This window comes from Dromaius novaehollandiae, chromosome W, assembly GCF_036370855.1.
Source record: "Dromaius novaehollandiae isolate bDroNov1 chromosome W, bDroNov1.hap1, whole genome shotgun sequence".
Taxonomy (NCBI): Eukaryota; Metazoa; Chordata; class Aves; order Casuariiformes; family Dromaiidae; genus Dromaius; species Dromaius novaehollandiae.
The window spans coordinates 60,234,145-60,249,881 of NC_088130.1; the positions used below are offsets into that span (position 1 = coordinate 60,234,145).

General features: G+C 62.7%; 1 protein-coding gene across 3 annotated transcripts in view; it reads right to left on the reverse strand.

The window, feature by feature from the left end:
* Positions 1-451: 451 nt before the first annotated feature.
* Positions 452-15,737, reverse strand: part of LOC135324190 (interleukin-11 receptor subunit alpha-like) — a 29,577-nt gene continuing 14,291 nt past the window's right edge. For 2 of the 3 annotated variants that reach the window (XM_064499924.1, XM_064499923.1), the window contains exons 2-13: positions 6,981-7,080; positions 6,637-6,697; positions 6,275-6,441; positions 5,973-6,087; positions 4,610-4,642; positions 3,960-4,123; positions 3,662-3,825; positions 3,329-3,470; positions 2,715-2,810; positions 2,150-2,249; positions 1,139-1,221; positions 452-983 (exon numbers count right to left, since the gene is read on the reverse strand). In XM_064499924.1, coding sequence (XP_064355994.1) covers positions 967-983; positions 1,139-1,221; positions 2,150-2,249; positions 2,715-2,810; positions 3,329-3,470; positions 3,662-3,825; positions 3,960-4,123; positions 4,610-4,642; positions 5,973-6,087; positions 6,275-6,441; positions 6,637-6,697; positions 6,981-7,080 — 1,242 coding nt within the window. In that variant the 3' untranslated portion in view covers positions 452-966. Of the gene's footprint in view, positions 984-1,138; positions 1,222-2,149; positions 2,250-2,714; positions 2,811-3,328; positions 3,471-3,661; positions 3,826-3,959; positions 4,124-4,609; positions 4,643-5,972; positions 6,088-6,274; positions 6,442-6,636; positions 6,698-6,980; positions 7,081-13,679; positions 13,798-15,737 lie in introns of those variants that run through there. The other variant, XM_064499925.1, reaches the window with a different exon arrangement.

Consider the following 15,737-nt stretch of genomic DNA (forward strand, 5'->3'; position numbering starts at 1 on the left):
GAGGGGGGCTGTGCAGAGGGTCCTGTCCCTGCAGCAGGGCTGGTGAGGGCAGGGGCAAGTGAGATGTCCCAGGCAGGAGGCTGCAGCTGCCCTGGGACATGTCCAGATGGCACTCCTGAAAGGCAGGGAGGCTAGGGAGCAGCAGAGCCCTGTCTTTTTGGGGTGTCCTTCCCCTAAGGACTCCTCAGCTTGCTGGGACATGGACCAAGGCTTGTGCACGAGGACCATCCTCTTCCAGCATTCAGCAAGGACTGGACCAGGCAAGGGTTTCTCTCAGCCCACCAGCTCTCTGGGGAGAGGTTGGAGTGAAGGTGCCCTGTTTGGGGACCAGCCACGCATGCACCTCCTTGCAAGGACCAAGTATCCCCAAGCTGGCATCTCTCTTCCTGCCTGACACCATGTACCTCTCCCCTGGTCCTGTATGATGTGCAGAGAGGTCTGGCCCAGGCAGTGCCAACACTACCCCCTTTATTGGGATCACTGCTCCATCCTGCTTTGGCAGGGGGGCGAGGGGCAGAGGCACAAAGGGCCCTTCTGCCTGCTGATGGCTGGTGGAGGGCAACAGGCCAGGGAGGCAGGCAGGGCTCAGCACCACACAGTCACTGATGCTCACAGACCAGCACCCTGTGCCCACGGTCCCCTTCCACATGGCACTGAGCAGCAAAGGGGGGCTGGCTCGGTGCCCCATCCCCATGTTGTATAGCAGCACTTGGCAGTGGGGACCGGCCCGTCGCACTGAGTCCGAGATGTCTCCAGCTGGCTCCTGTGGGCACAGGCAGCCCTAAGCTCCTCAAAGCACAGCCTCTCTCCTTCAGGTCCATCCTGTGCTCCAATGGTGCTGGGGGTCAGGCAATGTCCAAAGCCAGGCCCTGCTCCATGGGACAGGGAGCCCTTCTGGGGCCAACAGTGGTGTCAAGTCCCATACGTGGGTGAGTAGGTGCTCAGATGGGGCAACAGCAGGGCTCACTACAGGATCTGGGCCTCTGTGGAGACAGAGAAGGCAGGGGGGTTACAGTGGGCACAGCCCCTTTCCCCCCTTCTCAGGGGGGCAGGCCTGCCCAGACCTGGGGTGCACAGCACAGAACCCTGCTCTGCACACATGACCGCAGCCCCCAGCACGGTGCCCCTCAGCACTCACTCGGTAGAGCCTTCAAGTGGGTGGCAGCAACCAAGAAGTTGTGGGGTTTGGTCTCATCCTTGCCGTGTTTCCTCACCCGGAGCCTGGGGACAGAGCAGGGTCGTTGAAGAGCCCAAGCTGCCCTCCATGGGCACAGGGAGAGCAGCGCCTGCCCAGGTTCCTGGTGGTCCTGCTGCGCACCCCATCCAGCTGTGCCCAGCAGGTGAGCTCCAGGCAGCACAAGGGTCCTGCCACTAGACAGGGGTTGGGACAGGGACGGACCACAGAGCCACAACAGTGGCAGGGAGGGCCACAGCAGTGGTGGGATGACAGGAGACTTGTCAGAGTAGGACAGGACCCCGTGGGACAGTGCCCAAGGGCAGGATTCAGGCAGAAAAAGGCAGATTAAGGGGTCTCAGTGCTGACGGTGCAGCATGTGGGTTTGGGGGGGCACATTACTAGTGGCAGCATCTCCGGAGGATAGAGAATAAGGTCCCTTGGCTGTGGGCTCTTTAGGAAGACCCCAGGCAGGGTGTCATATACAGCCAAGCCTTCTCACATCGCTTCCTCGCCCTGATCTCTACTTGGGGCAGCTCCAACCCTGCCCCACTCCCACTCCAGCAGCAGAACTGATCCTGATCCTCCCAGCCAGGAACCTGTGCCCCTCCACAGCGGTGGGGTGCTCACCAATGTGTCCTGATCAGTGGCGAGCCCAGTGCACCTGAAAGTGTGGGCAGTGCTGGCAAAGTATGTCAGGCAGAGGTGTGGGGAGGACCAGCCCCACCAAGGAGATGAGGGAAGCATAAACCACCGTATTGGGCTGGCCTCAAGTCACTTCAGAGTGGGACCCAGAGCGCAAGCCTGTGGAGGGATGGGGGACCTTTGCTGGGGTGATCAGCGGCTAGAGTGGGATGGAGAAGGCAGCAGAGCTGATGGATAGCACAGAGCTATAGTGGCAGAGCCAGGGTTGGCACCACTTCATGCCCAGCCACAGCATGCTGGCGCTACACAGCCCCCTGAAACACAACCTACCAGACGAGGATGGTGATGACCAGAATGGCAGCTAGGATGAAGAAGGCAAAGATACCCAGGGAGACCAGGATGGCCATCTTCTCCAGGGGGTCGCTGCGATCTAGGACAGGCAGGCAGACACAGACCATCACAGCTGAGCGATGCCACAGCCCCGCACCCTGCAGAGACCCTGCAGCCAGGAGTGGCCGGGCACGCTAGCACCAGGGTGGACTCCGACCTCCTTTGGGACTTGCACCCACCCTGGGGAGCTGCTGGATCCCAGTACCTCCACCACACCCCACAGCCCTTGATGCCTCAGGGAAAGGAGAGGCAAGGACTTGCAAGCTCCATCTAAAAACCTCCCCAGCCAAGCCCCTTGCAGACCGCGAGGGGCTCTAGGACCCTACTGCAGGCTCCTGGGCATGCTGGCACCCCTGCAGCTTGCCCAGCAAATAGGAGACATGCAGACATGGGGTCTCAGGAGACAGGACCCTTCCTCCCCTGCTCTCAACCACGGACATGCCCAGGCTGCCAGCAGCCCACTGGCTGTCCCCACTCCTACCCAGGACCTCCTGGCTCTACTCACTGATGGGCTCAGGATTAGGAGCCCGTGAGGGCTCCTCGGCCAGGATCTCCAGGCTGGCATCTGTAGTGGTTTCTTCACTCACCACGGTGGCAGGGTCTGGAAAGGCACAGGGGGTCAGCATCAGTCACCCTGGGTGCTGGCAGCACCGCAGGGACCCACACAGAAGGGTGTCCCTGGGGTCTTGCTGTGCCCTGGGGGTCCTGGTAGCCCCAGGGTGCCGCCAAGATGCCAGTGGCTGTGGGGAACAATCCTCAGATCTCAGCAGCATAACCGCAGCCTGCCATGGGGCTGCAGGGACTATGCCCCACAGCAGGGGGGCAGCTGTGCCCCTTGCCACGGGGAGAGTATTTGGATGGTGCATGCAGCTTTCCTGGGTCAGCTTTAAGGGTGAAAACTGTCCGCTCTGTTTCTGTGCCACCGGAGAGCTGGGCATGTCCATGGGGCTTCAGGAGCTGGGGCTTGCCCTGAGCACAGCCCTGGATGATATTTGAGGGAGGGGGGATGTTGGAGGGTAGGGGCTGGAGGGGGGCAGCTCAGGGTGCTGAGGGGCTGTAGAGATGGATGGTGCAGACCCATAGGGGTGCTGGGGGCTGCAGCCTGTCCCCATCCCACACCTCTGACTGGCGTCGCCCGCGCCTCCATGCTCCACTCGCTCCAGTTTCCTGCATCCAGGAAGTCCTTCGCGCTGACTTGGACCACGTGCTCCAGCCCTGTGAAGGCGTCTGTGATCACCTCAGAGAGGTTCACTGTCTCCACCTGCACGGCACAGAGGGGAGCCGCTGGGCACAGAGACGCCTCTGGCCACCCCCAGGACTTGGGGGACCTCCCCAGCCTGGCTTGTACCCATCACGTGTCCCCAGCCAGGTCCAGACCCTGCACTGTCCTTCCAGTGCCACACGGTAACCCTGCTCCTGAGCCAGCTCTGCATTCGTGTCCCCATCACTTACCACGGACCAGGAACGGTGGATGATGGGCCGGTACTGCAGCCGAAACTTGAGCTGGAAGTGGGGCTCTTTGGGCCAGGATGTGGGGTACCTCCAGCTCACCTGGAGCCGCCGCGGCGCCCGGGGGACAGGCTCCACCACCAGGCCTTCTGGAGGGTCTGGCTTAACTGAGCGGGAGAAGACATGGAGGCTCCGTCACGCCATGACGGATCGCCTCCTCCACTCTCCCGTGCAGAAGGGTGCCAATGTCCTGGGATGGGATGGAGGGATGGGATGGAGGGATGGGATGGGGAGCACTCACTGATCGCCTGCATAGTGATGTCGAGGAGGCGGAAGCTGGAGCCCAGCGGGTTCACCTCAGTGATGTTCATCCGATAGGAGCTCCAGAACTCAGACTTGTGAACGGTGCAGGTGCCGGCACGGGCTGGATCCTGCAGGCACGGCCCCACGTGCCCGTTCTTGTTCCTGCCGATGGGGTGACAAGGTGGTGGCTCCTCTGCTGTGCCTGCCCCCCAGCCGTGCATCGTTTCCCTGATGCCACTCAGGAGGTGCCACATGGGGAAGCCACCACACCAAGAGCATGGTGGAGGAGGCAGACCTCTCCATCAGAGCTCAGGCAGGGTCTGGGCAGGTACCCTGCCCTCAGGAGAGCTCGAGGTGACTCCAGGGCAGGAGCAGAAGATCCCCTCATGCCCCCCCCCCCCCCCCAAAGCCCAACACTTCCCTCTGAGCATGACTGAAGGGACCTCCATCCCAGCCCCACAAGTGCCTCCCAGGAGGGTCCCTCCCTGGGGGAAACCCTCCCTCCCAGACCTCCCTGGCTTGAGAAGCCTGTTCCCCCATGGCGATTCCCATCCCTTGGTCTTGGTGACCCCACTGAGGACCCTGGCAGAGCCTTTGGGATGGGGGCCAGGCCCTGGGGCATGGGGCCAGGGGTGGGGTCAGTCCTACCTCCTCTTCTCTTCTCCCGTCAGCGATTTCTTCCTGCCCAGGGAGAGAGAAGGAAAAGCAGACGGTGAGGAAAGGGGGACGGGGAACAGTATGAAACCAACCCCACCATGACCGGGACAAGGGACAGGCTGCTGCACCAGCCTGGCTCTGGGGGGCTGCTCTGCTTCCTGCTAGTCTCAGCGCCAGGGTTTCGCTGGGACACTTGCACCCCAGGAGCTGGGGGACACCCGAGGATGGTCCCCAGTGCAGGTTAGCCGCTCTGCAGCGAGCCAGGTGCTGCGAACACAGGCGCTTCCCCACTTCCAGCCTCTCCCAGCTACCCAGAAAGGCCAGGGTGGGCGCCTGGCCCTGCTGCCCTGCTTTCCCACGCAGCGCCCGGATGTCGGCTCCCTGTCCTGGATGGGCTTGGGAGCCGGGCACCCCGGGAGCCGGTGGGATGGGGAGCCAGCTCCTGAGCCTCGGTGCGGCCGCATGCCGGTGGCGCTGCCAGCCCCCAGCCCGCTGCGTGCCTCAGTTTCCCCTCGCCGTCCCAGGGCTCGCCTGCTGCTCTATCACGCCACAGCAGAAATGCACAGGGATGCTAACAAAAGTCTCCCGGGAGGGCTGCAGAGGACTCATGTTATTTTCCACTCCCCGGCAGCTGGCTTTGTTCTCTCCCGCCGCTCCAGTCCAAAAACCCTGCTGGTTTCCACCACAGCTCTAAGCGGCTCCATCTCCCCGGACCAAGCGGCCCTGCTCCTCGCCGTGCCCACGCGCCTGATGCCGGTGGGTGGGGGGGTACATTCCTGGGGGGGCTGCTTGCGGCGTGGGCCCACCCCGAGGAGCTTGCAGTGGTGGCGAGGAAAGCCCTGCTCTCCAGGAAGGGCTGCCTGGCTTCGGAGCGTGTGCGGCCCTGATGAGGCCAGCGCCTGCGTTGCTTTTCAAAGGACTGCTCTGCACGTTTTACGGGCTTCGGCTGACTTCAAAGCAACCCTGTAATTTGGCCCGCTGTGATAATTAGAAGCAGGGATGTTTCCTGAGCTCCTTTCATCCAGAAGCATGCCAAAGCACTTGAGAGCTTGCAGATGACCTGCTGCTTTTTTATACCCCTTCAGGTGCTGGCAAAGCCATCCCCAGGGAGGCAGCTGGCCTGTGCCGGCCCCTCAGTGCTGCTTGCAGGCCTCCCTTTAAAAAAAAAACACATGCTTCATGCAAACCCTGAAATGCAGCCTGCTCTGGGGTGCAGCACAGAGCTGGTGCACAACTCTGCAGGATCCGATGCAAACCTAAGCTGCAGGTCAGTCTGCAAGCGGTATGTGGGTGATGTTTGGCCAGGACCACAGGGCTCACCCCCATCCACCCCCAGCCCATGCCCTGTCCTCACCTGTAGCTGGTGATGTATCTGGTGGGGAGGAAGGTCTCCAGGCTGGATGTCCAGGAGCAGGAGAAGTTCTCGTAGTCGGAGGCTCTGCAGGACACAAAGGGGACCCCCGGCAGGTCTGGGGTCCGGAGAGGGGGGCGGCAGTAAGTGCAGGGATCCCCTGCCCCACGCCACAGCTGGCACTGAGGGACACCGGGGCCACTGCGAAAGTCCTCTCATGGGAACCCCCCGTGTGGCCAGCATGAAACCCCACCCCGAGGAGGGGCCGCCACCGTGGTTCCCCAGCCCGTGGAGATGCTACTCACGCCCCAGCCGCAGGGACACGGTGTGCAGGAGGCCACCGTCCTCGCTGTGGCAGCTGTAGGTCCCCGCGGTGGCCAGGCTGGCATGTGGCAGCACCAGGGTGCCGTGCCGCACGGCGGAGCCGGCCGGCAGCGCTGCAGCCCCGTCCCGCCTCCACTCCACGGCTGAGCTGTCGAGGAGAGACCGGGCGGGCGGTGTTAGGGGAAGAAGGGAAAAAAGGTGCCGAGCCTGGCTGAAGAGGGCGACGGGGCGGCGCAGAGGGCTGCAGCACGGCTGGGCTGCCTCCGGTCCTGTGGTTTTGCATCCCCCATATAAACCATCGGCTCATCGGATAAACCCCCCGGCACGAACAGAGAACACCTACCCCGCAGGGGCGCTGGCGCACGACAGCATCACGTCCGTCCCCAGCTGGCCGTACTGCACACCTGGAGGGACACACACACACACACGCGTGCACACCCAGGCGTCAGCCCTGCGTCAGGCTGGCCGTCCCGGCACCGCCACGGGGACCCGGGAAGGACCAGTCTCCGCTGGGGCAGTGGGTGGCTGCAGGGGCAGGATGGCCAGAGGATGCACAACGCCACGGGGCTGCGTTTTTGGGAAAGAAGGGCATCTCTAAGCTACGTGCTGGCTCTGCTACCCCCCTGCCCTTTTCGGGGGTACGGGGTACCCCAGAGTCCCCCTCTGCTGCGACACAGGGCTGCTCACCTTCCTCTCCCCAGCCCTCGGGGACAGCGCGGCAGGCTGACGCAAGGGCTGCAGCGAGTAGCACCATCACCCTGCCCAGGCCTCGGGTGGGACTGCGCATCTAGAGGAGGCAGAGAGAGAAAGGACAGCGCGTTATCACCAGTGCCAGGTGTCCGCTGTCGGCACGGCCGTTCCTCCCATGCTCTGGCAACGGCGCTCCCAGGAGATGCCGTCCGGCGGGACTCCAGGGCTCCCAGCTAATCTGTTCACGCCAGGGATCGGCAAATGCAAACAAACACCGTGGCTGGGGCACGGCGCCAAGCCACGCTCCAGCCCCCACTCCAGCCAGCGGGTCAAGGATGCTCGGCTGGCCCCATGCCTCGGCAGGTGAAGGGGGATGTTGGAGCAGCTCCAGCCTGGCCACCCCCAAAGACAGTGGGACACCGGCCACCGCATGCCATGCTCCAAGGGCAAAATAGCTGTGGCCAGGGAGGAGCCGCTGCGGCTCTGCACGGACGCCCTTGGCTCCCGCCTGCACCACCCACTGAGAGATCACCAGTGGGTCCTGGGCGAGAAGTGAGTGGGTGCTGAGGCAGGGATGGGCTCCCAACCATCACCAGCTCAGCCCCAGCCATGGACCCCGGTTGCCCCACTGCAGCCCAGCCAGATTCTCTGTCTGTCTGTCCCGGATCGCACTGCCACATCCCTTCCAGGCAGCATTGCTCTGCCTGCTCCAGCCAGCATCACCTCACCCAAGCCAGGCAGCATCACCCTGTCCGCCCCAGCCAGATTTGCTCTGTATATCCCAGCCAGCATCGCCCCCTCCACCCCAGCCAGCATCACTTCGCTCATGCCAGCCAGATTTGCTCTGTCCGTCCCAGCCGGCAGTGACCCACGTGTCCCAGCCAGCATTGCCCGGCCCTGAGAGCTGCAGCAACAGCTGAATCATTTTTGCCTGGAAAGCCCCCGCTGCTGCCCCTCGGGAACAGGCAGCCCTGTCTATTTAAGCCCACATCGCTGGGCTCTGCTCGTGGCTACGGCAGGATGGGGGCCACAAGACCCAGCAAGTTCCCTGCCAGCCCCAAGTGCCGGGTCATGTGCAGGTTTCAGCTCTGCAGGCATAAATCCCCGTCCCGCTGAGTCACCCCGGCTTTGACAGCCGCGGCGCTCAGACGGGAATATCCCGGCCCTGGAAAGGTGCCGCAGGGCAGCTGCCGGTTGCTCTCCCTGCGGGCAGGCGGCCGGTGCCGAGGGCAGGCTCGGGGTGACACCAGCCGCCTCGGGGCCCGACTGTGCCCACGTCCACACATGAGCCACGTGCACTGGACAGGCACAGGTTTCCCGGCGAGCTCAGCCTGCAAGAGCTGCTCACGGTCCTCCCAAATATACCAGGCAGCCTCAAATGCAAGCCCCAAACATAAATAATTTCATTAGACTGTCATAAGCTTTTCCTACCAAACCACATGGAGAAACATTCCCAAGAAACATCAGTTGAAAGAGTGCTGCCAAAACTATAATGGTAACTGATATTAACTGGGAATATTACGCCTTGAAGTAAAATATTTTGGGGATGGAATAAAAGACTTAAAATACACTTAAAGGCAGCAACCAAAAATAACCTCAAACACCACGTGGGTCAGAGTTAAGGGCACGGTGCTGTGGGAGATGAGGGAAAAGGGACTGTGTTAGAGTAGACAGGGCAAAGTAACTTTAAAATAAAATGATTTCTCTTCACAATTTTCCTTTTTTTTTTTTTGATTTTTTTTCCCCCTGCAGCGTGGGCTGTGCAAATGCTGCGGAGGGTGAATGCACAGCAGTTGTTTGGCAAAGCTAGCGCAGCCGTTGTGCTCTGGGGAGCGGACGCTCTCCTAGTCTTTCACTGCCTTTAATCACCTTGCAGGACATGTCAGCGTGGGACTAGGATGGCCGAAGCAAAAACGCCGGCTAATCTGGGAACAGAGAAATGACCTAGCGGCACAAACCACAGGCCCGGGGACGTGCCGCTGTGGTCCAGCGTCCGCCCTCTCGGCCGCGGCTCCAGCACCCGTCCCGTTAACCCCGCTGCTGCGGAGCAGCTTCTTGGTGCCCACGACAGTGGTGACCATCAATGCTGCGGCTGCAGAGGCGCCGAGCCCCAGCGCAGCATGGCCCTGGTGGCATGCCACTGGTGGCATGAATTTGCTAGGTCTCTGGGTAGTTAACCGGTTTGAGGCCAGCCTGGAAAAACTATCCTGCAGTGGGGACACCCAAAGGTGTCTTTCCCTGCGTGGATGTGGGAAGAGCTGGGAATAAAGTACTTCTTGCAGCCCCCAGCTGTGTCCCAACCCCTGATCCCCACAGAGACCCCCCAGCTGCCCCCTGCCGCTCCCCGACCAGCCAAGGACTGCTCCGCATCCTCGCCGCCACCAGCACCCTGGAGCATCCCCATCCCAGGGACCCCCCGAGCGCTCCCCATCCTTATCCCAGCACATCCAGATCTCCCCTGTCCCAGGCAGGATATTTTGGGCAGTGCCACATCCCTGCCAGCAAAGTGTGCACCAAGCCCACACGGACATGCGAGCTGGCTCCAAAAACAACCTGCTCAAAGCATTGCCGAAAGCTGGCCGTGGCCGAACGATGCCACCGCAGAGAGGAGCAACAGGGCAACCCCTTCCTCGCCTGCCCCGAAGGCCACAAGTGAAAGCCCATGGGGGAGCCTGCCCTAGCCGCAGCTGTGTCCCACCGGGAGAGACCCGGGACTTTGCTCTCCACCAGCGGTGCGGTGTGGCAGGAGGCCAGATACGCTGCGACAGGCAGCGGTTCAAAACCGGCCGGGCAGCAAGGCTCCTTGCGCTTTTTGCAGCCCAACTCCGCCACTGAGGGTGAAACACGTGTGCAAACGCACACGTGTGTGCAGCGGCCGGGCTGCCTTCCTTACCGGGCTCTGCCGTCCCATGGGCTGCCCCGGACGGGTGTGCAGAGGCAGGCGCGTGCACGGAGCCGGCTGGCTGGAGAAAGCGTCCCTCCATCCTGGTGACGCATCCTGGGGCCGGGGAGTTCTCGGCCCCCAGCCCTGGAGCTGAGCCGCCGCTGGGGAAACAATTGGGCGCTTTCTTCCTCCACTCACGCTAGCGGCGGCCCAGGAGGCGTCTGCCGCCTGCTCCAGCTGGGTTTGCCACTTTGTCCCTGGATGAACTGCCGCAATATCGGACTTTCCTCAGCATGGGAAGATCTTGTCGTGCCCGGCCACGGTGACTGTGCTTGTGAGCCACAAATTGCCAGGTCCTCGTCCTCCATCCTGCGCGCCGGGGCCCGCTGAGCATCAGCCGATGTTACCTCCACACACCTCATCTCAGGGCCGCCAGGGACATCTCTGGGGAGCAGCGGCGGTGAGCCGGCATCCCCGGAGCCGGCGCAGGGCAGAGGACAGCTGCTCTCAGCCCCTGAGGAGCAGACAGGGAGCTGGAGCTGCTCCAAAAGCCGTGGGATCGCGCTGGCTCGAGGGCAGGCGAGGATGAATCCGCTAGAGATAGATAAATCACGCCGGGCAGTTTGGCGGAGGTTTCGAAGCGCCGGTGCCGGGGCACAGGGCTGGGCCGCACCAGAAGGACCCTCCCTGTCTTGTTTTCCCAACTCTGTTCGCCGGAGAGGCGGAAGCCGCCCGGGTCGCCCTGCATTCGCTCCAAGCTGCGCCGGCAGCCAGGAGACGGCTCCGACCGGGAGTGGTTTGTGCAACACCCATCTGGCGCGGGGCACTCTGCAGAGAGACGGGCAGCGCGGCGGCAGGGCTGGGCACGCGCTGCTGCAGGCGGAGGTGCTTCCCGCTGCCGCTCTCCTCCACGGCCTCCCGGGGTTTTGCATCTCTCCTTGCAGCACCAGCTCCTGGAGCTGCGGGATTTTCCCCTTCCCAGCAGGGCCCTGAGCCCAGGCAGCACGGCATGCACGCTTACTTTTCCCAACTTTTTAGCCCATCCAACCGTTTTTTTTCTGGGATGCTGATTGCGGGGAGCTGGGGTAGAAATCCTGCCAGGAGCCCACTCCGGCAGAAATGGCGACACGATCCAAACCCAAACGATGGGAGCCGAAATATTCCCCCGCCTCCAGCTCAAATCACAGGGCTGTCCCAGCCGCATGCACCGGCACACACAGCGTGTGACAGTCCCCCGACATGGCTGCGCTGTGCCCTGCAGCGGCCTGGCACAGGCACGGCGCAGATTCCCGGGGAAGGCCAACTTTCCGTTGTGCTCAGCGCTTTGTAAGACAGTGGCTTTTTTCTGCTTTGCTCCATTTGAAGTCGCGCTTCAAAGCAAGAGCGTGGCGCGCAGAGCCGGGGGCAGACGCGCACGCAGACGCCGACGCGCCGGGGGCCTGAAGACAGCAGGGTAGCGGCGGTGGGAAACGGGATGCTCCCGCCCAAGCACAGAAACCCAGCTCCTCCCCAGTGTGGTCTGGGGCAGCATCGCTTAAATGCAGACATTAGGAAAAAAGAAAAAAGAGCACTTGGCTGCGCTGCCCATCGCACGCTGGGCCCTGCCGGAGTCACCCACTTGCAAAAAGCCACTCTGCACCGGCCAACATCTCACGCCAGACATCTCAAAATACGCGGGACGTGCCATCATGCTGGACTCACGCTCTCCTGAGCCTGTGGACCAGCCCAGGCGCTGCTCCCCAAACCCGGCTCTCTCCTGCCAGAGTGCTGGCTATGGGAAACCGATCCCGCGGCCAAAGGCAGTGGCATTTGGAAGCAGCAGCAACCTCCCTCTTCTTCTTTCTTTGGGGTTTTGGAGGGTGGGAGAAGTGCCCCCTGCTAAGCCCACTCTCCTCACAGCATCCCTGCAGATGCACAGCGCCGAAGCAGCTTAGGAAACTGGGACGGGCCACGTTGCATTCAGCACCTCCATGGGTTTTCGGAGCTTGCAAAGCGACCTGCGGCAATACGGCCTCAGCGCATCCCCATGCCGCTGCTGTGCCCAGAAACCCTGCAGCATCTGCCTCCCCAGACTGGTGGATGTGCTGGCCCCAGTGCGGCAGGGCCGGCATCCTGCATCGCTGACCCACATCCTCACCCTGCCAGTGCGGCACGGCACAGCTCCCTCTCTGCTCCGCCCCTGCACCCATCCCCGGGCTCGCACTCGGGAGAGAGCCGCAATGCCCTCTCGTGAGAGAGCCGCAATGCCCTTGTTTCCCAGGGCATTCATCCGTATTCATCCCTGCTTTTTTTGCCAAGCCTGGGGACGAGGTGGGGTGGAGAAGGGGGGAGAAAGAGACAATCTGGTGCCTCCCGTGGTGAGAGTGGCAGTGCCCCCCTCTGCACCACGGCTTGCTCAGGGACACCCGCACACCGCACCAGCCAGCAGTGGGCACTGGCAGGGGATGCGTCCTGGCTGCCAATGGTGCCACCGCCTCCCGGCACCACGGGGTGACCCTGCTCACCTTTCCCATCCCCTCTGACCCTGTGGGGAACCCGAGGGGCATTTAAATGGGTTATGCTGGATTTATGCCCCCGCAAAACCCGGGGTCTGCCCGGGGGGCAAGGATGAAATCTCCAGCCCATCACCAATGTGCAAAGAGGAGGCTCATCCGGGTACAGCCAGGGCTCAGCAGCCTGGGGATGACCCACACTCAGAGACGAGCACGGGAGACGTCCCAGCCCTGGGGTTTGCGCTGTCTGCACCGGGACGGCAACAGCCCTCAGCTCCAGCGAAACCTCCATCCGAGAGGCCTGGGAAACACAGACAAGCCAGAAACTCTGTCTGACAAATGGCAACATGAGCAGTGCAACGAGCCCTCCGAGCATGGGGGGCTGCTGCGGGGGCTCACGAACCTCCAGGCTGAGAAAACTTCAGCCTTTGCTCAGTAATTCAGCTGCCTTTTCCTCCAAAAGCATGCCCTGTGCTTTTTCCCCTACTGCTTTGGTGCCTCCTTCTCCCCCAGCCCCTCTTTCTCCTCCTGGTGCTGGTGTGGGGCAGAGCACAACTTTTGGGAGCAGGGGAAGAGCCAGGGAGCCACTGCCAGTCACTCCCAAACCCAGAGGGGCCCCAAGACCCCACTCAGATCCGACTCCAAATTAACCCATAAAGCCCCCCGGACCTTGTTCCCACCAGGGAGCAGGAACCTCCTACTGCCTGAACCGGCACACAGTGCTGATCACACACGTGCATTCCTACACACACCCTTACCTGCACAGAGCACAGCCCCAGCAACTTGTGCTGCTCATACACACACACATACACACACAAATACCTGCAACCCAGCACAGCCCCAGCACCTGGAACTTACAGCACACACATCTGCACCCGGCACAGCCCCAGCACCCAGTGATGGTCACACACACACCACTGCACCCAGCACAGCCCCCAGAGCCCAGTGCTGCTGATACACACGTGTGCATGCACACATGTACACCTGCACACATGCATATCTGCAACCCGGCACGGCCCCAGCACCCACTACTGATAACACACACACACCCCAGCACCCAGCACAGCCCCAGCACCCAGCAATGATCACACACACACACCTGCACACATGCATACCTGCAGCCCAGCACCCACCGCTGATCACGCACACCCCAACACACACACACACACACACACACACACACACACACACACTCGTGCAACCGGTGCACGGTGCTGCCTGGTCCCAGAGCGGAGCTGTGTGAAAGCCACCGCTGCCCAGACCCCGCTCAGGCTGCAACAACCCCCAACACGGCAGCAGAGCCCGCCCGCGCCCCCGCACCTCTCTGCTCCGCGGCCGCGCTGCTGCCGGCGGCTGGCGGGGCCCGAGGCCGCGGTGGCGGGCGGCGGCGGCCGCGGCGCGCCGCCTCGCTGGGCCCCCGCGCTGCGGAGTGGCGCCGGTCTCACCCGGGCTGCCGCTGGAAAACACCCACCGAAACGCCCCCCGCGCCCGCCCCTGCGCGGCAGGAGAAGCTCTTGCTCCCGGCTGTAACCTGAGGCAGCGGCCGGGGCCAAACAGCAACTGCTCTGTTAGCAGCCAGCAGCGCGGCCTTGAGCCGCTGCCAGCTGGCAGCGAGTTTAGGCGGAGGGGGAAAGAAAAAGTCCTTCTCTCCCTGCCCCCTCCGGCCGGCTTGCCACGCTCGCCCGAAGCTGCACGCTGGAGAAATTCCTAAAAATAATCTCAGTGGCGCGGCAGCCGTACCCCGGCCAGCGTTCCCACCCGTGGGGAGAGGGATGGGGCGGCGCGGGGCTCCCGCCGTGGGTGCCCGGTGAGGCAAGACCCCGGGTGGGCGCCGGGCTGAGCTGCCGTCCCCTCTGGCCTGCAGCCAGGCGCGCAGCCAGCAGAGCCTCGCGCCGGACCCGCGGGCATGGGTGGGACCCGGCGGGCCTTTCCTTACGCGGACCTTCGCGGCCCTGTGATTAGAGCAGGGCGGGAAGCCGTTTTCCTGTCCCCGGGATGTTGGAGATTTTGGTCGTTTTTCTGCTCCTGAACAAAAGAGGCGGCGCGCAGGCAGCCGGAGGCAGCGGGGAGGCCGCAGCTGGCGCCGGCGGGATCGGCCCCTCGCTGGAAACGAGCAAACCCAGCGTTTCGGGCCCTGCTACGAAGCAGAGCAGGGGTCAGACCCACGGCACGACGGAGGCACACGGGCACCAGCCAGCTGCGGCTGGGGTGCTTTCCTCCCTCTTATCCTTCCCAGCAGCATTTGCAAACTAGGACCCTCCCCCAGAAACAACCTTCCCTGGCGCACGGTCTAGGTTTTGCCAAATCCGCCTTCCTTCTGGATGGTGGAGGGTTTTCCCCTGGCAAGGGGAAACATTTCCCACCAAAGGCCACAGGGAGCCAGGACCCTGGCCCGTCTGCAGCGTGCACCACCCAGAATGGGGCCGTGACGGGACCCGGAGGCAAACGCCACCTTCTCGAAATCAGAGGGTGGAGGACGGCTGGCTGCTGGCTTCACTTTTTGCCTGCATCTCAAAGCATCTTCGCAGCGGAGAGCTGGAAAGGATGGCAAACCGTGCTAAGGCTGTGACAGGGAGAGCGGGGCCGGGGGCAGCCAGCTCACGGGGAGGTGGGGACGTGGCCTGGGAACTGGAGGCTGAGGTGCTTTGGAGGGATGAAGGGAGCACGCGGCCTGATGGACAGCAGCGGTGTCCCCCAGACATCTCCAGCAAGCCTGGGAAGATGTCCCGTGGCAGCCCCCAGGTGCCTGCAAACCAGTCATGGCCTGATGCTGCGCCCAGCTGGGCTCCGGCACATCGAGACATAGATTTCTAGGAGGCGGCAACCCCACCACAGTGCACAGAAACCTGGGGCCTTGCATAGTGACGCCCCGCGTGCATCTCACGGCTTTGCTCCCCGTTGCCCCTCGGCAAGAAGGGTGCAAAGGCAGGCGCAGGCAGGAGAGGGGCCCCACAGCATCCCCTCCTGCCTGGGGCCGTGGGCCGGCCGCACAGCCCCATCCCTCCCCCGGACATGGGGAGCAGAGCCATGCTCCAGGCTCTAAAGCTCTCTGGTGTCTGGGAGCAATTGGGCTCCGCTCCATCACCAAAGCATGAAGGCGCGCAGGTCAGCCAAAACACTGCAGGGCGGCAGGTCCAAAATAAACAGTCCGCCGTTACTGCTTTCTTTCAAGAGCTGGTAACGTTTCATTTCAATGGCACAAATAATCCTGCAGCCAGCAATTTGCTGTCACTCCTTTGGCGGAACAAAAACCTTTTTGGACTGGGGACAATTTCAGGTGTCACTACCAGACACCTGAGCAGCAAAATAAAACCACTGCCAAAGGATGACCCATTAACCCTTTGTGCGTGTAGCATCTCTGGCCAGTGGTGTCAAGGG